The sequence below is a fragment of the Manacus vitellinus genome, unplaced genomic scaffold, assembly GCF_001715985.3.
Source record: "Manacus vitellinus isolate BGI_N305 unplaced genomic scaffold, ASM171598v3 ctg7180002434758_pilon, whole genome shotgun sequence".
NCBI classification, from domain to species: Eukaryota; Metazoa; Chordata; class Aves; order Passeriformes; family Pipridae; genus Manacus; species Manacus vitellinus.
In genome coordinates this window covers 11,950-34,004 of record NW_021938696.1, presented here as the reverse complement: position 1 = coordinate 34,004, position 22,055 = coordinate 11,950, and the positions used below count along the sequence as shown (strand labels likewise).

General features: G+C 52.3%; 1 protein-coding gene across 1 annotated transcript in view; it reads left to right on the top strand.

The window, feature by feature from the left end:
- Positions 1–18,377, top strand: part of LOC108642126 (zinc finger and SCAN domain-containing protein 2-like) — a 34,964-nt gene extending 16,587 nt beyond the window's left edge. The window contains exon 2 of the mRNA XM_029959028.1: positions 17,799–18,377. Within this exon, the coding sequence (XP_029814888.1) occupies positions 17,799–18,250 (452 nt within the window). The 3' untranslated portion in view covers positions 18,251–18,377. The remainder of the gene's footprint in view (positions 1–17,798) is intronic.
- The last annotated feature ends 3,678 nt before the right edge of the window (positions 18,378–22,055 follow it).

Below are 22,055 nucleotides of genomic sequence, written 5' to 3'. Positions count from 1 at the left end.
CCTGCCAAGTCCCTGAGACCCAGCGAAAAAAGCTTACTTCCCAGAGAGAAAAAAAAACCGAAATAGCAGAGCTAGAGCAAAGATATATATGTACATATATCACAGTTATATCCAGGAAGAATACTCATCATGGCCAGGTTTCGCAAACGAAGATTTGGGAAGGGCTCTTGAATCCGAAAAATCGGTCCAAGAAACTGCTCAGAGATTTTTTATCTTTAAGCAGCAAGGTACTTGTTTATTCAACGTTGGGAGCAAGCCAGCTCGTGCTGGACAAACTTGCTCAAAGGCTTCACACAAAATCAGCATTTTTATACAATCTTCAGCTGTGATTAAATGCATATTCAAGTGATTACAACATCTACTATGCATATTAATATTAGGCGGAGTATAGGCGGAGCTCAGGCGGGGCTTGGGGCGGTGCTTCTCTTGGCTCCCCATTTCGGAGGGTAGTTCCCATCTTCCTCCATGGGTCTGGGGGCTTCAACTCATCTTCCTCAGCTTGACCCTTCTTCTTTTCCATTGTTCTTGACCCGCTCACTGAAGCTTGGAAAAAGCCCTGGCTCCAGGCCTATTTCTCCTATTCAAATGTCTACCTGATCCTGTTGTATTTCTAATTTATTGCTTCTAGGCCTATTACATGTTCCTGTACTATTCTCTTAAGCTTTGGTCCAGTAAGTAGAACAGAACAAGCACAGATCATTTTGGATGTTGGTAGCTTGTTAGCAGGCCCAAATTTCTTAGTTAACTCTTTTGGGCCTGGCCTCCTGTTTCACTCTACCCACGTTTGTTGCAAGCACACTGGTGGCTAAAAAGGTCAATATGAGATAGACATGTTCTGTTGCAAAAGGCACAGCAGAAAAGCTCCTTAGGTGGTATATTCTGCAAGGCACGATTCTTTCTGTGTTGTCTTTTCTCCTCAAAGGTGATCCTGTGTGCTCTCTCAAAAGCCTCAGCAGTGTTATAGATGATGTGTCTCCAGACCTCCTGATTGGAGGCCAGAGTAGACCAGTTATTTTGATCAATATGGCTAAGGCTGAGATGTTGTTTCAGGGAGTCCTTGTATCTCCTCTTCAGGGCTCCTCTCTTGCGGCAGCTGGTGGCAAGTTCACCATAAAGCAGGACCTTCGGGAGGTGGTGGTTGGTCCTTCATCCTGGAGACGTGCCCTGCCCAGCACAGCTGTGTTCTCAGCAACATGGCCTCAATACTTGTGACTGCTGCTTGTTCTAGAACAGATGTATTGGTCACATAATCTGACCAGTGGATGTTTAGGATTGTACGGAGGCAGAGTTGATGGAAGTGTTCGAGGAGTCACAGGTGGTGGTGGTAGATGACCCATGATTCAGATCCATATAAGAGAGTAGACAGCACTGTGGCTCTGTAAACACTGATCTTTGTACTTTTTTCCAAGTGTTTATTTTGCCATACTCTTTTATGAAACTTTCCGAAGGCACTGTATGCCTTTGCTAACCTGTTGTCTATCTCTGCCAATCTTACCATCCGAGGAGATGAGGCTACCCAGGTAATTAAACTGTTGGACTGATTTGAGCTCTGATTGGCCAATGGTGATATGGGGATGATGGAAGACTTCCTGAGGTGCTGGTTGATAGAGAACTTCTGTCTTCTTTAAGCTGACTTCCAACCCAAAGAGCTCAGCAGTGTCTGCAAAGCAGGATGTTAAACGCTGCAGAGCTGCTTCTGTGTGGGCAACAAGGGCGGCGTCATCAGCATAAAGCAACTCCTGGACAAGATGGTTTAAGGTCTTGGTGTGGGCCTTCAGTTGCCTTAGGTTGAAAAGGCTTCCATCAGTACGGTATCGAATGTAGATACCGTCCTGATCATCGAGGTCTGCTGTGGCCCTTTGGAGCATCCTGCTGGAAAAGATTGTGAATAGGGTTGGTGCAAGAACGCAGCCTTGTTTCACACCATTGGTTATTAGAAAGGGCTCAGAAAGTTCATCGCTATATCTAACTTGGCCGTCTTGATCCTCATGGAGTGAGACGATCATTTTAAAGAACTTGGGGGGACAACCTAAATGTTCCAAAATCTGCCACAGACCTTTTCTGCTCACAGTATTGAAAGCCTTGGTGAGATCGACAAAGGTTACATAGAGACCTTTGTTCTGTTCCCTACACTTCTCTTGCAGTTGTCTGAGAACAAATAGGATGCAAGAGGGTCAGGGTGCAAAGGATTTAGACACAAAGATAAGGGGGCAAAATATATTAGTAGCATTTAATTACTGACCTGTTTAACAGTTATCAAGGGATTCAATAGCATTTGCTACAATTTTAACAGTGACTGAATTATGGATTCACAATAACAACATTCACATCACAGTCAATTCACACCCCCATACAGGCAGAGATGTGTGGACACATCAATAGCTGGCTGTGGAAAGGTCCCTCTCCAAAATTCTCCTTGTTGTCAGGGAAAGACTCCTCCAAATCCCTTTATGTTTCCCAGTAGACAAGGGTCACAGCTGGAGGAGTGTTTGTTGAGGGGGATCAGAATTGTCCTGGGCATCAGCGAGGGTCTTTGGAGTGTTGCAAACTGGAGGGTTCCTGAGCTGGGAGAGGCTGCCAGAGGTGTCCCACTGAGAGGGAGGTGCTGGGGAGCTGCCAGGGCCTCCCTCAGCCCTGCTGGGTGTGGGCTCCCAAGGGGACTGGCTTTAGTTATCTGCTGAATTTCCATCCTGGTGTCAGGAATGACTGGAGTTTCCAAACTATTTGGGAATTGTATCCAAACTGTTCCATTTGGGCTGTGATTCAGGTAGGGAATGTTCCAAGGTTTTCAAGAGATGACTCATTATCCTGTGTTCCCCAGCTCTTACACCCATCCCAGTCAGCTGGAGGGTTTCTTGACAATGTGTCCTGAGGGGCGGCACCTCCAATGCCATAGAAACCCCTCCCCTGGATTAGGAAACCTTTGGAATTCAGGAGCTGTCCCAGTGGAGCATGAAAATGAAGAGCAGTTTTCCTAAAGCCCAGCCCCAAGCAGAACAAAGCCAGGCCCATCAGTGTCAGAGCAAAGGTCCCCCATGGCTGTGTCCCTGTGGCCGCTGAGGCGGCAGCGCAGGCCCGAGGCGGGTGCGGGTTCCGGTTCGCAGCCGGGGCAGAGCGGCGCTGTGCGAGCGAGCAACCCGGCGGGTGAGTGCAGCAGTCCTGTGCGAAGCGGCGGCTCCGGGCCACAAGCCGATCCTGGCAGGCAGCCGTCTTGGCTCCTGGAACCCAGTGGCCATTGGGCACACTGCAGGGCCTCCTGTAATCAAGGGGCCAGTGGGACACTGGGGAGCCTCCTGGAGCCAAGGGAACCCTGGGATATTTTGGAACATCGTGGAATCAAGGAGCCACTGTGACATTGCAGAGCCTTGAGGAACCAAAGGATCCAAGAGACACTGCGGAACCTCGAGGAATCAAGGGTCCATTGTGATACTGCAGGGAACTAAAGGAATCCTGGGACACAGTGGAAACTCATGAAATCATCATTGTGACACTCCAGAGCCTCATGGAACCAAAGGAACCCTGAGAGTTTTTGGGACCTCATGGAATCAAGGGGCCATTTCTGGCAGGATGCTCTGCTCTGATAATACCTAAACAATGGTCAGAGAATGCAAACAATGCAAGCTCTCTGTGCTGAGTTACTGCTGGTGTCAAGGTGCTGTTTTTATTGTTGAATTATGCTAAACCCAAAATGCTTCCTGAAACTTCAAACACACATCTTGCTTTCTGAAGCAGGATTTGACAGAGAAGCTGCTCCCTGGTCTGCAAACATGTCCAGCAGTCAAACCTTTTATAACTATAAAAACCCTGTCCAACTTTCATGTAACAGATTCTTCCCCAGACTTCCTTGAAGTGTGTGGAGCTTCTGCCATGAAGCAGGGACAGCTCTTCATGGTCACTGCCCAGGGGTAAAGTGAAAGAGAGAGAACTACCCCCTGTTGTTGTGGGGTGAGTTACCTCAATGTCTGCTTCAGGATTGTTTCTTTTTGCTGCCTTTGATCCAATTGCTTTAATAGAATGATTTTGATAGACTGCACTGTTGTTTCTTACACAATACTGCTAGGAGTTTTTGGCTTTTGTATTGTGCAGTAAATAATTCTGTTTCAGGTACATCATCTGATCACTTGTCTGATCAATTTTCTGTTCATTTGTCATAATAAATAACTCATTTTATAGAAATATTTCTGATTTGCCATCACTAAAACCTGCAGGACAAAGTGATTGAATCACACCTCTATAATTTCTTTCAGTTTAAACCAAATTCTGAGTCTGAGATTGGATCCAGCCAGAGTCAGGTTCCTCTCTGAGAAGGAATTTGGAAAGCAAGGGGGTCCTTTCTGCCCCTCGTAGCTCAACGAGACGGCTTCTGCCATCAACTTTGTCTAAGCCTTCCCCCCCCAGCCCCAAGCTGTGACACAGGGGCATGTCTTGTCCATGCAGGGCAAACATGGACTCCTGAGCTGGTCATTTGCTGTCCCTCCTTGGAGGGAAGAACAAGCCCAATGGCCTGGGGTGAGAGGCCAGTGCTGGGAGCGGCGCTGGCTGTGCCAGGGCACTGCTGGGTGCCCCCACCCTGAGCACTCCCCCCCTTGTGCTGGTCACTGCTGTTTTCCTCTGCAGGGCGTTGTGTTGGGCACATCCTGGAGAGCAAAGTGGAAAGCAGATGGAAGCTTTGAGGCCCTGGCCTGAGGAGATGCCCCTGCAGGATGGCAGTGCTGCTGCAGAGGTCAGCTCTGTGCCAGCAGTGCCCGTGGCTGTCCCTGCCTGCAGTCCCTGGACAGTCCTGCAGCAGGACTGGCACCGACTGCCAGAGCACTGAGGCCTCCAACAACACAGGGCTCTGCAGGACAGTGTGGAAGGGAAGGGAGAGGAGGCCAGGCAGGAGAAGGGCTGCTGCTCCCTGACAGTGCTGCTCTGCTGGGACTCTTTTCTGGTCCAGCTCTTCTCCGACCCTGCAGCTGCAGAGAAGTCAGAGAGGAAAGATGTCAGGTAAATGAGTCAATGCAGAGTTCTTTATTTGGTTTAAGCACACAGTGAGTAAAATTCCCAATTTGTACAGCCTGTGGGTAAGGCTAGAAAGGCAAACACTGAATTGAAAATGGTGTTTATATCTATATAAATAGATATATATATCTTTATATATATCTTTATATATATAAAGATTTTTTGGTGTGAACAAATTCTCACAAAAATAACAACCCTACCAGGAGTAAAAAACAAAGAAGATATGGTGGGCCTTTAATGAAGTACATAAAAGGATTGGCCTTTAATGAGGTACATAACATGCAGAAGAAGGAGAGTTTATTGCTTCTGAAAAACAGCCAGTTATCAGTTTCCTCAGGGCATCCTTGAGCTCCTGGTTCCTGAGGCTGTAGATGAGGGGGTTCAGTGTTGGAGACACCACTGAGTACATGAGTGATACAATAAGATCCAGGGACGGGGAGGAGATGGAGGGGGGCTTCAGGTGGGCAAAGAATAAGGTGCTGATAAACAGGGAGACCACAGCCAGGTGAGGGAGGCACGTGGAAAAGGCTTTGTGCCGTCCCTGCTGAGAGGGGATCCTCAGCACAGCCCTGAAGATCTGCACATAGGAGAAAACAAAGAAAACAAAACCACCAAATATTAGACAGGCACTAAACACAATAAGCCCAAGTTCCCTGAGGTAGCCTGAGTGTGAGCAGGAGAGCTTGAGGATGTGTGGGATTTCACAGAAGAACTGGCCCAGGGCATTGCCCTGGCACAGGGGCAGGGAAAATGTATTGGTTGTGTGCAGCAGAGCAGTGAGAAAGCCAGTGGCCCAGGCAGCTGCTGCCATGTGGGCACAAGCTCTGCTGCCCAGGAGGGTCCCGTAGTGCAGGGGTTTGCAGATGGCAACGTAGCGGTCGTAGCACATGATGGTGAGGAGGAAAAACTCTGCTGAGATGAAGAAGGCAAAGAAAAAGAGCTGTGCAGCACATCCCATGTAGGAGATGGTTGTGGTGTCCCAGAGGGAATTGTGCATGGCTTTGGGGACAGTGGTGCAGATGCAGCCCAGGTCTGTGAGGGAGAGGTTGAGCAGGAAGAAGCCCATGGGGGTGTGCAGGTGGTGGTCACAGGCTACGGCGCTGAGGATGAGGCCGTTGGCCAGGAGGGCAGCCAGGGAGATGGCCAGGAAGAGCCAGAAGTGCAGGAGCTGCAGCTCCCTCCTGTCTGTGAATGCCAGGAGGAGGAACTGGGTGAGGGAGCTGCTGTTGGACATTTGCTGATTCGTATCACAGGGTCTGTTCAGAAAAGGAAGCCACAGGGTAGAATTACAACAGCCACCTCTGACAATATCACTCCAGATTTCAATGTAATTGATTTCAAGATTTAATCAAATTTCTGTCTAATATGTGCTGGCAGAGGGTTCTGTGTGGCAGGAGCTCTTGTCATGTACTGCCAAGGAGTTCAATGTGCCCTTCCAGGCCAGCACTGTACTTGTGCTGGACAGAGCAGGACAGGAGCCCTCCCGCAGAGAAGCCAAGGGCTGGGACAGGAGAGTGCCCACCCCCAAAGGAAGGCTCAGAACTGCCCAGGATCCTGCTCAGACAGAGCTGGGCCTTGCTGGGGGCAGCTCCAAGCCCAGCAGCACAGACCCAGCAGAGAGGGCAGGGTCCTGCAGGGGAGAAGTTTTCCAGGTGGAGGCAGCTCCTTGACCAGCACACAGTGCCCAGCACAGCTGCAGGGAAGGGCCCCCAAAGCTGCCTGAACGCCCCCTCCCCCAGGCCTTGGGGGCACTTGCCCCCCACTCCCTGCCCAGGGCTCTGCTGCCTGGAGCTGTCCCTGCCAGCAGCTGCTTCCCTGGGCCCAGGGCTGGGCCCTGCCAGTGCTGCCAAAGCCCAGCCCAGCCCTGGGGACTCAGCTCTGCCCTGCAGAGCCCTCCCAGCAGCACAGGGCACTGCCCAGGGGCATCTCTGGCTGGGCAGGCTCTGATGGCAATGTCAGGGCAACCCTGAGGAGGCTGGAAAAGTGACACTGCTACTGTCTATAAGACAGTTTTGATGTCTAATACTCTCATCTTCAGTCTCCTCTAATCTAACAGAGTTCAAGTTTCAGTGTCTCCTCCTGTGCTCAGAGATTCATTTCCCTGTCACAGTCAGCACCCAGACAACCCAGAGTATAACACTGAAGGAACTGGTTCCTTCTCTTTAAGGTACCCCCTGCCTGTCTGTGCCTCTTGCAAATACCTTCTGGGAAATTTCCTGCTTTGATCTGGAGCTGTGACCAGCCCTCATCCCTGCAGCACACTTTGGAGATCAGAAGGACTCTGCCCTGCCCTGCCCTCCCAGGAGTTGTTCCTTCCCCACAGCCCTTCTCCCCCAGCCCCGTGGCAGCTCCTTGGCCGGGCTGAGAGCTGAGCCTGGCAGGCAGCAGAGTCCCTGCCCAGCACACAGAGCCCTGGGGGCAGGACCCTGCTCTGCCCCACAGCCCTGGGCACCCCTGGCTGCACCCCCACCTTCCCACCCCACAGCCAGCCCTGGCACAGGGAACCTTCTTGCCCTGGGCCTCTGATGGGGCAGCAGCAAGTCCTGCTCTGCAGCAGCTTCTCCTGCTGCACCCCAGCAAATCCAGCAGAGCCATCCTGACAGCTCCTGCCACTGCTGCCATTTGGCAGCTGGGAGAGGCACTTGCAGGAACTCACCTGCACTGCTCTGCAGCCACAGCCTGACCGTGGCAAAGGGCTGGCAAGGTTCCTGCCCTGAGCAGCTCTGCCCTGTCCTCCCACCCCAGGATCCCTTGAACCTCCTGCTCCCTTCTCCTCTCTGCCCTTGCTGCCTGCAGCTCCTGCCCTGCTCTGCCATATGGCCACTTCCCCTGCACTGCAGCAACTGGGAGAGTCCTGCTGAAAGATCCTAGAAGCTGTGGGATGTGCCAGCTTTAGGAGATGCCTCCAGGAAGGCAAATTGAACTTTCCTACAGCCAGAGAATTCTTCCTTCAAATGCTGGGAAGGTTTCTTGCCTAGTGAGAGCTCAGTCACCTCCCAGCCCAGGCTGCCTCTCATCTCTCTGCCTTCTCTCCTGTGCCCTGGGTGCTGCAGGCAGTGCCCTCAGCCCTGCTGGGCTGTGCAGAGGAGCTGCTCACCAGCAGAGCTGTCTCTTTGAAGCTCTTCTTGCTTGCCAGGAGCTCCCTGTGTGCCAGGAGCCTGGCCCAGCTCAGCAGCACAGCAACAGCCCCAGGCATTTCATGACCCTCTGGGGACACTGAGGTTGTTTACATGAGCCTCAGTCCCTGAGAGGAAGTTCAAACAACTTCTCAAGAAGTCAAAGTGAGATTGAAACACTGAAGTTTCTCCTGGTGCTAATGAGTCTCACTGAGGGACACAACTGAGAACGTGTCCCTGGGTTCCAGTTAGAGCAGAAAACTGCAGACAGTGATGACAAGGATGGACAAGCAAGGGAAAGGTGGTTCTGATGCTGAGGAAACCTGGATGTGTTTCCTTAATCCAGAGGACCAAGCCCTGACCCCCAGCCCCTGGGAAGGCAGATCCTGTCCCTGCCTCATTCCTCAGGGCTCTTGCTGGGGCACTGGGATGTGGGATGTGCAATGCCAAGGGCAGGACCATGGGGTGGCACCTGCCAGGCTGCTGAGCAGGGACAAGGAGGCCATGAGGCCCCAGGGCTGCAAGGGGCACTCCCCTCCTCCTGGCATCAGGGGCACAGACAGCAGCCCTGGCCAAAGGCCTGCAGAAGGTGGCTCTGTCAGGGCCTTTCAGCTTCTCCCCATCCCTGTCTCCTCTCCAGCCCAGGCTGTCCTACGGTGTCCATGCCCTGCCCCTTTCCCTGCAGGCTGTCGTCATCCCCCGGCTGCCCCACCTGGCTGGCACCTTCCTGCACTGACATCTCTGCGTCCTCCCTGGCTCTTCCTGCACACACAAAGCCTTGGGCTCATCCAGACTCTTTTGTGACACATTGCACCACAACACTGACCTCAGAGGGAAATTTCTGACTTCTTGTCACCAGTCTAGGCCACCCCAGCTGCCCTTGGTGGCACTATTTCTTTCTTAGGCTGTTTTCTGACAGGAAGAAAAGCTCCACCAGCTCTGACACCCCCCTTCCAGACCGCTCAGGCTACTCCTCTACTGTCCTCAATCTTCACACCCCTGACCCCTGAGTCCTCAGCCTCTATATATGGGTCATGTGCTTGAGGCCCCAAATTCCTTCCTGGGAGATCTCTGGGACCTCTCCAAGGTTTTGGAAGATGACAATAGAGTGCTCTTATCCCAGGAAACACAGAGGGACACTTTTTTCCAAGGGTTGTCTTGGCAGAATGAGGCACAATCTCTTTAAACTTTCTGGCACAAGGGAGCTCTGAGCTCTGGGTACGGAGGGAGCTCCAAGTGCCAACCACTGGAGTGGGAGCTACAAATCATCAGGTCTTGTGTTCTTTGGAGGGTCAGACACTGGTGAGAGTGGGGTGTGTGTGCACATACAGGGACTTGAAGGGCACAATGAACTGTCTCAAAACACTGTCAAAGCAGGAAAATCCCATAAGGCACCACAACACATAAGCAGTGGTGGCAAACAGGAAGGCCTTTAATTCCAAGGCCTAAAGGGAGGTGAAGCTCTGGAAGTAGCCCCCAGGACAGAATTGCACAATTTCTTTCTCTCTCTCTCCCTCATATTTACTGTTAAATCAAAGCTGGACTGCTGACTTTGGCACATGGTCTCCTTTGCAGCTGAATTTGGGCAGAGGTGTCTGATATGGTTTGAAGCTTGGCTCCCTGCCAAGTCTCCAAACCCTACCACAAGAAGTCCGTCCCACCCCCCAAAACCTCAGGGAGAAGAGGGAGGAAAGACAACTAAGAAAAACCGGAACTGGAGAGAGACAGCTAAAGTGATATATATAAATATATTTACACTTATGTACTGTTATATACAATTTGAAATATATATACAATTTCACAAGGGAAAGGGAAGGGGAAAGGGAAAGGGAACAAAACCAAAATAAAATATATATATCCCAATTAGTAGCCCAAGATCTAGTAACTAAAGAGTTAGCAAAGAAAAATCCCACCACTCTCCCTGGGAAAACCGAGAGTCTCTCCAGAACGATCACCGGCAACCTCCGCCTCCCAAGGTCGACAAGGCCTTACCAGGCCTCGCTCCCCAACACGGCAGACTCAACAGCAGGGAACCTGCACCTCCAAGCTGCTGGAAGGAAAGAGAACGAACACCTTTTCTCCTTCCTTCTTATAGTCTGGCTTACGTAAAAATCGTAGGGAATACTGGGTAAATCTGGACCCTTCCTTGGTTACAAACTGGTCACCAAGGAAGGCCTAGCCCAAACCACCACAGTGTCTCTTAATAATGGGAACCTCAGAGTATCCAAGAGGTTTTACAGTGTGGGAATGACCAACTGATTCCATGAGGTTCCACAGAGTCGCAGAGTCCATTTGGCTTCATAAGGCTCTGCAGTGTGATAATGGACCCTTGATTCCACGGGTTTGCAAAATGTCTCAGAACTCCTTTGGTTCTAGGAGGCCCCACATATCACAGTGTCCCCTTGGTTCCATGAGCTTCCACAGTGTCCCAGGAATCCTTTGTTTCCATGAGCCCTGCAGTGTTACAATGGCCCATTGCTTCCATGAGGTTCCACAGTGTCACAGGGATTCCTTTGCTTCCATGAGACCCTGCAGTGTGGCAATGGCCCCTTGATTCCATGAGTTTCCACAGTGCCAATACTGGTGCTTGATTTCTTGAGGTCCACAGTGTCCCAGGGTCCCTTTGTCTCCCTCACACTCTGCAGTGTCACAGTGGCCCCTTGATTCCATAAAGTTCTGAAAAGTCCCAGGCTTCCTTTGGTTCCATGAGGCTCTGCAGTGTCACAGTGAACTTTGAGTCCCAGAGGTTCCTCAGTGTCACAATGGCCCCTTGATTCTATGAGGTCCTGAAATTTCTCAGGGTTCCCTTGTTTCCATGAGGACCTTCATGGCAAAATGAACCCTTGATTCCATGAGATTCCACAGTGTCCCAGGGCTCCTTTGGCTCCAGAAGGCCCTGCAGTGTCACAGTGGCCCCTTTACTCCAGGAGGTTCCACAGTGTCCTTGCTGGAACACACAGGGCTGTAATGTTGTCAGCCCTGCAGAGCTGCCTCCAGCTCTGGGCTCCAGCACAGGAAGGACATGGACCTGTTGGAGTGAGTCAAGAGGGGACCAGCAAGATGATCAGAGGGATGGAGCAGCTCTGCTGTGAGGAAAGGCTGAGAGAATTGGCATTGTTCAGGCTGGAGAAGAGAAGGCTTTGGGGTGACCTAATTGTGGCCTTGCAGTGCCTGAAGGGAGCCAACAAGAAAGATGGAGAGAGACTTTGGACAAGGGTCTGGAGTGACAGGACAAGGGGAATGGCTTCACACTGACAGAGGGAAGAGTTAGATGTAATATTAGGGAGAATTTCTGGACTGTGATGGTAGTGAGATCCTGGCACAGGTTGCTCAGAGAAGTTCTGACTGCCCCATCCCTGGAAGTGTTCACGGCCAGGTTGGATGGGGCTCTGAGCTCTGAGTCTAGTGGAAGGTGTCCCTGCCCATGGCAGGGGGTTGGACTCAGATGCTCTTTAAGGTCCCTTCCAACCCAAACCATTCCATGATTCTGTGACTGGTGGGGGATGTGGTGGTCGGAGCCGACGGGCACAGAGACCCCAAAATGATGGAGTTTTCCATTCTGGGTGGAGGAAGGAGGGGGCAGCAGAACTGACACCCTGGACTGCTGGTGGTCAGACTTCGTCCTGTTTGGGAGACTGACTGATCTGGGTGTGAGTGTGGATGTGCTGGAGGGCAGGAAGGCTCTGCAGAGGGATCTGGACAGGCTGGATCAATAAGGCCAAGTGTCAGGGCCTGCCCTTGGGTCCCAACAACCCCCTGGAACGCTCCAGGCTGGGGGCAGAGGGACTGGAGAGCTGCTCAGCAGGAAGGGACTTGGGGGTGTTGCTTGACAGCAGCTGGATATGAGGCAGAGTGTGCCCAGGGGGGCAAGAAGGCCAAGGGCATCGTGGCCTTTGTGGAGAAGAGTGTGGCCAGCAGGAGCAGAGAACTGATTGCCCCTCTGTGCTGGGCACTGGGGAGGCCCCAGCTGGAGTGCTGTGTCCAGTTCTGGGCCCTCAGTGCCAAAAGGCCCTTGAGGGGCTGGAGCGTGTCCAGAGAAGGGAACGGAGCTGGGGAAGGCTCTGGAAAACATGTCTGCTGAGGGACGGCTGAGGGAACTGGGCTGGTTGAGTCTGGAGAAGGGGAGGCTCAGGGGGGACCTCATTGCTCTCTACAATGACCTGAAAGGAGGTTTTAGTGGGGTGGGGGTTGGTCTCTTCTGCAAAGCCTTTAGTGACAGGAAGAGAGGAAACAGCCTTAAATTGCATCAGGCAAGGTTCATATTAGATATTCAAAAACCCTTTTTCCACTGAGAGAGTGCTCAGGCATTGGAACAAGTAGCCCAGTGAGGTGGTGGAGTCTCTGAAAGCATTCAGGTGGCATCTGGATGTAGTGCTTTGGGATGGGGTTTAGGGGTGATTCTGGTGGTGCTGGGTTGACAGTTGGACTCGAAGATCTGGAAGGGCTCTTCCAACCTTGATGATTCTGTGATTCTCTGACCTGTCATCCCTGTTTGCAGGTTTGTGCTCTAACAAGACCCTGGGGATGTTTTCTCTGTTGGGTCCACAGAGATTGTGTTGTGTGAGCTTTTTTCCTCTATGATCAAAACAAAGAATAATTAATGCTAAATACAGCAGGTGGCTTTCAAGTACTAACTTGGTCCAGTTTGTCCAACTGTGTCCAAACAGGTGAGGAAAATCTGGAACTTTAGAAGGGTTAGTTTTTTACCTCATTAGCAGGATATCCAGGGGTGCACCAAGTGCCTTCCAGTGAGGAGCACAAGAGACCAGTAGACAGTGACAATCTTGTTCTAATGTTAATGTCACTGGAGCACAGAGTGAGATCACATCTGAGTTATGTTTCTTTAATCAGTGATTGGGAATAAAGAGAAAAAGCCATCTGCTGGATTTAGCAATAATTACTCCTTGTTTTGATCTTAGGGAAAAAGGCTCACACAACACAATCTCTGAATGCTCCTTTGAACTTACCCACAGTGTGTTCACAAATACACAGAGCAAGGATTTTAGCTTTTGCTGCTACCCTCAGTTCCAGCATAGAAAGAAATGTCTCTGTGCAATAACAGCAATTGCCTTACCATGTTACTGAACTACATTCAGTTTATCTGGTCTCAAACAAATACTCCATATTTTCTCCTTGTTTTATTTTCAAAGGCATGGGTATGGGTATTTAGGTGACTGCCTTCACTGGTACAGGATAGAAACCGTTCACATGGCTATAAATGAATATTATTCTCTTGACAAAACACCTTTCCCAAAGCCTCTGACAAAAAGAAAGGGAAAAAGAATCAAGAAAGAAAAAGGGAGCCACAGGTACATTGCTTGTCACTCACCAAAATGGGTCTCCTCCCTAAAGATAATTCAGGCACACCCTTCAATATGGATCTCTCACTATGATCCCAAGCTCTTTTTTAGTGGAAGTTTCTGTAGGGAAGCTGAAGTGCATCACTGTCTCAGACAGCCAAGGATAAGATGACTGAGGGAATTCAGTTGCTCTCTTTAATAATACAGGATTATTTCCCTTTCATTTGGTGAAGTTAATAATATGACTGGTGGAATGTCAGTAACAATTAAATAATAAACTAGTGCAGCACCAAAGGGAAAACTTACTTTAGTTATGGAGTACTGCCAGCATAAATCTTGAAAATCTTATATATAATATAAGTATTTATATATATAATATATATAAAAAATATATATAATATAATCTTATATTTACACTGATAAAATACCACATGTACTTCATGGGATACTGCAAGCTTTTTACAATCCTTGTGGCATGTCTTTACAGAGCAAGAGTGAACATTTTGAGATTATACCTTAATAAATGAGTTGCAGTTCTATTGTTTCTCGAATGTTAAGTACCACATCCTAAACGCAGGAACACGTTCAAGGTCCATGTCCTATTTTAGACCTTTTCAGCAGCTGTGATATTGTGATAATCACACTTAAAATATTCCTCTAGAAAAAGTAAATTGGCCCTTTTCACTAGAAGGATTATTATGATCAAAAACAAATCTGAAGGAGAACAAATTCAGACTTCTTTTTTTGTTTGTTGGTTGGTTTTTTTTTCAACAATGCAATAAATTGCTGTTCCTAACTGGGATGGTTTTCTACCCAAGAATTTAAAAGAAAACCCCAAAGTTCACTTTATTCTGCACTTATATTACTTATGGGGGTTTGGGTTTTTTTTGAGGCCTCACTTATGTAAAAATACCTTCCTTATAATGAATTTGTGCTCTCTGTAAAAACCAAACCATTCCAGCTGACATAGCATTCTATCACTAATACTGCAGGGAAATGTAATATCCCACTAAAGCAGAAGGGAAAGAAGACAACTGAGCATCAGCAGCTCTTCCTAAGCAAGATCAGGGGTTTAGCTCCATCTAACTGAGGGATGAGATGTGTCCCTCAGTGGGTCTCTTCCCACTCCCCCACCAGCCCTTCTACCCGACTGCAAGCTCAAAGTTCTAAAAAGAGAAGAAGAAGCTGGAGTGTCAATATTTCCCCAGTGCAAACCCCAATAATCTTTGCTGGGAGCTGACAGGAATTGCTGTTCCACTGCCCTGGGGTATCCTGGCTTGAGGCGAGAGCGCAGCCCCGCCCAGAGCCCCCAACCCCTCTGAGAGCTTTTGTAGGGTCTGTTTGTCCATGTCCCTGTGGCAGAGGCTGCCCCGACACCTGCCCTGGAGCTGGTCCAGCTGCTGGACCAAACAAGGCATTGTCCAGCCTGCCTTCCCCCAGCCCCGACCGCCCCAGCCCATCTTCCATCGCTCTGCTTCCTTTTCCTGCCCCTGCTCCCCCTCCGCTCCCTTCCCTCTGGCATTTTTATTAGGAATGTTCTTGCTGTTCTCACTGTCCCAGCATGAGCTGATCCCCAGGGGAGCCTGTGGAATGTAACCCCTCAAGCACTAAATTCCTTCCCCTGTGCCAAAGACACGGGTTTGTTGTTGCTGCCCCTCCCGCCGAGCACCAGCTCCATCTCCTGCTCCTGCCCAGCGGCTTTGCAGAAATCCAGGGCTGGGTGTGGATTGAAGGCTGTGGCGAGGGACAGGATAAAGTTGCTTGGCTTCCACCCTTGGTGTCTCAGTGTTTGTGATCTGGGAAATTGTCAGGAACCTGGAACAATGGCAGATTATCTGTTGTGGCAGGATATGTACCTGGAGATTGTTTTGATATGTGTTTAAATCGTCCTTGAATAAAACAACTGATAGAAAACAATGTAAAAAAAAAAGGAAAAGGGAAAAATAAGAAAAAAGAAAATTTAAAAAAAGGGAGAAAAGAGAGAAAAAGGAGAAAAAAAAAGAGAAAAAAAGAAAGAAAAAACAGGATAAAAATGAGAAAAAAAAGAAAGAACAAATAAAAAAGAGAAAAAAAGAAAAAAGAGAGAGAAAAAAGAGAATAAAAAGAGGGAAAAAAGAAAAAAGAAAGAAAAGAAAGAAAGGAAAAAGAGAAAATAAAAAAGAAAAACAAGAAACCCAACAAGTCCGATCCTCCCCCGCCGCAGGGACTACAACTCCCACAATGCCCCGCGCAGGCGGGGGGCGGGCAGGGGCCGTGGCCGCGCGCTGATTGGCTGCGGGGCGGGTCTGTAAAGGCGGAGGGCGCGCGGAGCGAGCGCCATTTTGGCCTCGTGGTCGGGAGTGAGGAGGACTCGCCTGCGGCCGCTGCACTTCGCTGGGTGAGTTGGCGGGGGGGCGGCGAGAGCGGGGTCTGGGGATCCCCTCGGGGGCTGCGGGGAGCGCGGGTGTGGGTGGAAAGGCTGGAGGGCTCGGGAGGGCTTAGCGGGGGAGTTCGAGGGTTTCCGGGAACGTTGTGAGGGGTCCCTGAAAGGACTCGGGGGGGAGGTTGAAGGTCCCTGGAGGGTTTTGGGCGGCTCTGATGGGAGTTTTGTTTTCTGAGAAGATTTGAGGTGTCCCAGGTGGGCTTTGGGGCTCTCTGGGGAGGTTTGGGGTTCCTGGGAGGCTTTGCGGGGACCTTGAGGCAGTTTTGGGGTCCCTGGGGGGTTTAAGGTGTCCCAGACGGTTTGGAGGGCCCGTGGGGGGGATTGGGGGTCCCTGAATAGGCTTGAGGGGTCCCAGGTGGGTTTTGCGGGTCACTGAGAGGGTTTGGGGGGTGCTGGGCAGGGATGAGATCTCTGAGGGGATTTGAAGGGACCTGGAGAAGGTTTTGATGGGTCGAAGGGGGATTTCAGAGGTTTTGAAAGGATTTTACAGGGTCCCCTAAAGCCCAGCAATGGAGTTCAAGGGGTCCCCCAGCCCCCAGGGGAGGGGTCCTAGGGATGCCCCCCAAAATCCGGAGGGGGAGATGTACCACATCCGGGTAAGGGGATCCCAGTGACCCCAGTATATCCCAGTGACCTCCCAGTGACCCTCAGTATGGCCCAGTAACCCCCTCAGTGACCAGCCAGTGTGTCCCAGTGACCTTCCACTGCCCCCCAGTATGGCCCAGTGATCCTGCAGTGAGCACCCAGTAACCCCCAGTATGGCCCAGTAACCTGCCAGTGTCCCCCCATGTGTCCTGGTATCCCCCAGTAACTCCCCAGTGTGCCCCAGTTCCCCCCCAGTCCCTCCCAGTGCCCTCTCAGAGGGCCCCTGAAAGCCTGGTGAGGGGGGGCACGGAGAAGGGGAAGCCTGGACAGTGGGGACCCCTGGGATCCCCTAGGACAACAAAGTAGAGAACCTGGAGAGGGGGAATTTCTGGGAATGCAGTATCCCGAAGGCGAGAATCAGAGGAGAAGGGAGCCTTGGGACCCCCAACACTCCCAGCATCTCTAGGTAGAACCCTCAGCATCCTAGACAGGAGAGACTCTCTGAACCCTAAAGGGGGGAAACCAGAGAAGGGGAAATCTTAGGAGAATTTTTTTTGGCTCATCTTCATATTTTAGAGTATTTTTTAGGTGAATCTCAACTTTTTTCAGTTTGGGGGGGCAGGAGTCTTCTCACTCTTTCTTATAGGCTTTTGCCTGAATCTCGATGATTTGGGTTTTTCTGGGCTGAGTCTTGGTGTTTTGGAGGTTTTTATGGACACAGGATGTCCAGTGAGTTCTAGTGATGGACTTGGGCAGGAGGAACCCCCAAGCCAACGCGCTCAGCCCTTGTTTTCCCCCCATCAGGATTTGTCCTTCCCAAAGCTTGGGCGGATGGAGGAGGAGGCTGCGAGGAAGAGGAAGATGCCTTGGGCCCCCCAGGCAGGTGAGGAGGAAGTCAGTGTCCCTTTGGGCGGGTGTTGTGCTGGCTCTGTCAGCCCAGCATGGCCCCGGCTGCAGGACAACCCCGCTGGCGCCGCCGTCCTGCCGGGGCCGGAGTTGGGGGGATGTCCTTGGCCTTCCCTGTGGGCCGGAGGCAAATCCCCTGCCTGTCCTTCTTGCTTCCTGCCCCAGGCCCCGAGCTGAGGACGGAGAGCCCGGAGGACAAATCCCCCCGTGAGACCCTGGTGGGAGAGGCCGTTTTGAAGGGCTCCCCGGCGCAGGAAGGCAGCGGGGAGGAAAAGGGCCGGAGATCCCCCCGCAGGAGGGGCTCCAAAGCCATCCCAGGGTGCTCTGAGGAGGAAAGAGCCAGCCTGTGCCGGGAAGGCGGCCGGAGCTTGAGGGGGAGCTCTGACCTGGTGGTCCCTGAGCAGCCTCCCAGCAGGGAGAAGCCCTTTAGATGCTTGGAATGTGGGAAGAGCTTCAGGAAGAGTGCCCACCTGATCCGGCACCAGCACATTCACACGGGGGAACGGCCCTACAAGTGTAGGGAATGTGGGAAGAGCTTCAGGGACAGCTCCACCCTCCACAAACACAAGCACATCCACACTGGGGAACGTCCCTACATGTGTTGGGAATGTGGAAAGAGCTTCAGTGACAGCTCCAACCTTCTCAGACACCAACTCATCCACACTGGGGAACGGCCCTACACGTGTGGGGAATGTGGGAAGAGGTTTCAGACCAGCTCACATCTCCTCAGGCATGAGCGGACACACACGGATGAGAGGCCCTTCCGCTGCACCGACTGCGGGAAGGGCTTCAAGCACAACTCCACCCTCATCACCCACCAGCGCATCCACACCGGGGAGAGGCCCTACAAGTGTGGGGAGTGTGGGAAGAGCTTCACCCGCAGCTCTAACTTGACCCAACACCAACGGACCCACCAGTAAGAGAAGCCCCACCAGTGCCCCGACTGCAGGAAGATCTTCGGCCGCTACTTCCACCCCGAATGAAGCCCCTGATGGGGAGGCAACCCCTGGAGTCCAGTGATTGTCAGTCCATCCCTTTCCACCACAAAGGACCAGTCCCCTTTCCCAGGGGCAGGTTCTGACAACAGAACCCTTCTTCGGGGGTGTGTGGAGATTCCTGCCTTGGCTGGGGACCCCCCCAGGGTCACTCCTGGAGGTTCAGAGCAGAGATCTCCCCACCAGCGTTGGTCTGGGGGAGTTCCATCTGTCTCTAATTAAAAATTTCTCGTTTTGTGCCAGCTTGAGTAGAATTGCTTCAACAATTGCTTTAGTGTAGAGCACTGTCCTATCTTATCCTGTACTCCTGGTAGTTTTAGTGTATATATTGTGCACTAAGTAATTCTGATGAAGATCTTTTGTCTGATCATTTGTATCCCTAAATAAATTCCTTTTTATCAATAGATCTGATTTGCCATCAATAAAACCTAGGGGACCAAAGTGATTCAGTCACACTTCTGTAATTCCTCTAAACTGAAACTGTTGGCATGATCCAAGGCTGAGATTGGATCCAGCAGCCCCCAGCACCGTACAGTAAGTTGGGAGCTCAGAGGGGCCACCCCCCTTTCCCAGCCCTCCTGTGCCCAAAGGCTCCCATGGTACCGTTTATCCCACCACACTACCCCTGCTCTTTTACCCTTCTCCCTGTTCCTCCCAGTTTTTCATAGTCCACTCAATCCCCAGCTCCAATTAGGATCACTCTGGGGGTCCCTATCCCCATTTTTCTCCCCTCTCTCACCCCTTCCACATCATCTCCCCACTCCCCAGCCCTCTCATGCTCAGTTTGGGGGTCCCACCCTCCTCTTTCCCCACTCTCCTGACCTCTCCCACTTATTTCCCATCATTCTCAATGGTCCCCCCCTCCACTTTTGGGGGGTCTCACTCCCCTCCCACTCAGTTTGGGGTCCCACTACCCCTTTATCCCCTCTAACCCCCCCTTTTCCCACCGACCTCCCCCTTCCCACCCCCCGCTCACCCGAAAGCTCCTCGCCCAAAGCAGCTGGGGGGGCTCCCAGCACCACCAGTGCCCAGAGAAGTCCCCCCAGAAAAGGGGTTGGGTGAGGTCCTGGGGGGGCTTTGAGTGTGTTTGGGGGTCCTCGGGGAGCTCTAAGAAGGTTTTGAGGGGTTCCCAGCACCTTTTGGGATGAGCTGGGTGCCTACTGAGGGGCAGGTGCCCTCCCAAAGCCCCCCCAGAGTGGGTTTACACGGGGGAAACAGGGGAGTCCCTATTCCCGATCCATCCCGGAGCCAGTTCTGCCCCCCCCAAACTCGGCTCCACCCCTCGTTATCCACCCCCCCTCCCCCACTGCCCCCCAATAACCAGGACTGGGGAGAACTGGGAAGCTTTCCTGGGATCAGGAGTGGCAGCAGGGGAGGGGGGGACACACGACCCCCCAAAATCCTCACAGGGACAGGAGGGGTCCAGGCTGGGCCCGAGGCCCCGGGGAGGGGCTGCGGCCGCCGCCGGCTCAGGAGCTCTGTGGGGAGAGAAAAGGGGGTGACAGCGGGGTGGGGGGTCCCCGGGGGGGCACAGACGCTCTGGGGGGACACACGACCCCCTGGGACCCCCCTCACCTTCTGGCGCAGGTAGAAGCCGAGCCCCAGCGCCAGGGAGACGAAGGCCAAGAGGAAGCCCCCGGCCCCTCCTTGGCAGCAATTGCTCAGGCTGATGGAGCCCGGCAGGGCCGGGGCCGCCGGCGGTGTCCGATCCCGGCAGGAAGCGGGGGGGGCCCCGGGGAGCGGCGGCGGCGGGCGGGGCCCTGGGGGAGCCGCCCCGAGGGGTCCCCGCCGCCCGGGGCACTGAAGGAGCCGCCCCGGGACGGGCCCTGGCGGGGGTCGCCAGAGAGGGGGGCGAGCTCGGAACAGAATCAGCTCCGGAGAATAAACCGAGGGAAACCAAAGGGCCGCGCCGGGGGAGTCTCCGCCGCCCCGGAGCTGAAAGAGCTGCCCCGCGGGACGAGCGAGGAGGGGCGGCGGGGAAACAGTCGCCCGGGGTGTGGCGAGGGAGATGGGAATGGGATAAAACAGAGAGAATCGAGGGAGAAATCGCTTTGTTTCCCCCCTACCTCCCCACCCCAGCTCCCTTTTGTATACAGATAAAACCAGGGATCGACATGTGCTTCCCTTCCCCCTTTTCCCCTCAGGGGATGAGAAAACAAAAGAGAAAACCTTGAGAAAGAGGGGGAAAAGCCAACTCTGCAAAACCATCTCCTCTGAGATAAGTTGTGCTGCCAAAGGAAACTCTGACTCCAGAGGTGCCCAAGCAGCGGCAGAGCCCCCACCCTGCACACTCACACCCTTCAGCTCAACACTGGGGTTTTCCCCTCCCTGGCACTGCCCAGTCCAGCCCCTCCCTGGTCCCCCCATCTCCCTGCCCCTGCCCCAGCCCAGCAGAGCAGCACACTCAGGTCTGGCCCTGCAGCAGGACATGGAGGCCATGGAGCTCAGGGACAGGCCCTCTGGGGCTGCAATGCTCAGCACATCATCAGCTCAGGCAGCTCCTGCAGCCCCAGGGCCAGCCCCGCTCCCCAGCACAGCAGCAGAGAATCGGCCCCGGGCTCCTCAGGCCCCATTTGCCATCTCCAGGGGCACTGGCCACCACCAGCACCAGCTGGAGCAGCCTCAGCCCCTCAGCCCCCACAGTGGGACCCTGAGGGCAGCACACGGACTCCAGGGAGAAACCAGCAAGGCAAGGACCCTCTGGAGAGTCTGCTCCTTGGCCTTCTTCTTGAGAGCCCTGGAGAAGAAGAGCTGAGGCTTCAGGCTGTGCCCGGAGCAAATGGAGCCCCTTGTGTGGTGGAAAGAGTGCAGTGGAGCCCAGCTCATGCCAGCAGTGCCATGGCCACAGGACTGACCCAGCCCAGCCCAGGGACCAAGGCCCAGAGCACTGAGGCCTCACCGAGGCCCAGAAGGGGAGGGGGGCAGGAGAAAAAGAGCAGCTCTCAACAGGCCAAATGCTGCTGCTCCCTGGCACTGCTGCTGGGCTGGGACTCTCTTTCCCTGCCCCTCTGCACACAGGCACTGCCCTGCCAGACCCATCAGAGGTCTCAGAAGATTGAACTCAGAGAAACAAGTCACTGAAGGATCCTTGACTTTGTTTCAATGCATTCCTTAATTTCCACAGATTCTGGGTCAAATTCAGGATGTAGACAGTGAACCAGACATGGGATGAATAATCAATATTCACTGTACACAACTTTATCCCAGGAGAAAAAACACATGAAAACCCTAACCCAGCACCACAAAAACCTGAGCAGGCAGGCTGGAACAAGGAGTCCCATTCTGAATGCTATGGAAGAGAAAACAGGCCATTTGTGCCTTCAGAAAAGTATCCAGTCATCATTTCCCTCAGGGCATCCTTGAAGAAAAAGATTTCTTAAGAGAGATACCAGAGCTTGGCAGCAGGCTGTCCTTCTTAGCTTGGAAAATCTCTGCTAACTTACCTAACAATGGTACAAACCCCCCACGTTAATGGTGTCAAACAGCTTCATCTGCAGGATTCATGTTCCAGCATTACCTAATGCACAATTATCACACCTCTTTTTAAAATTAAAGGGGAGGGAAAAAATAAGTATGGGGTGAGGGGAGACTCTCCACCCCAGTCATCCATCAAGTGTACATCCTGGCCACTGCTCCCAAGAAATTAAATATATGCTAAAAAGATATAAAAAGACATCAAATGCTTTGAGAAATAAAAGTGCTTCAGAACTAGATTTTAATATTGTCATGT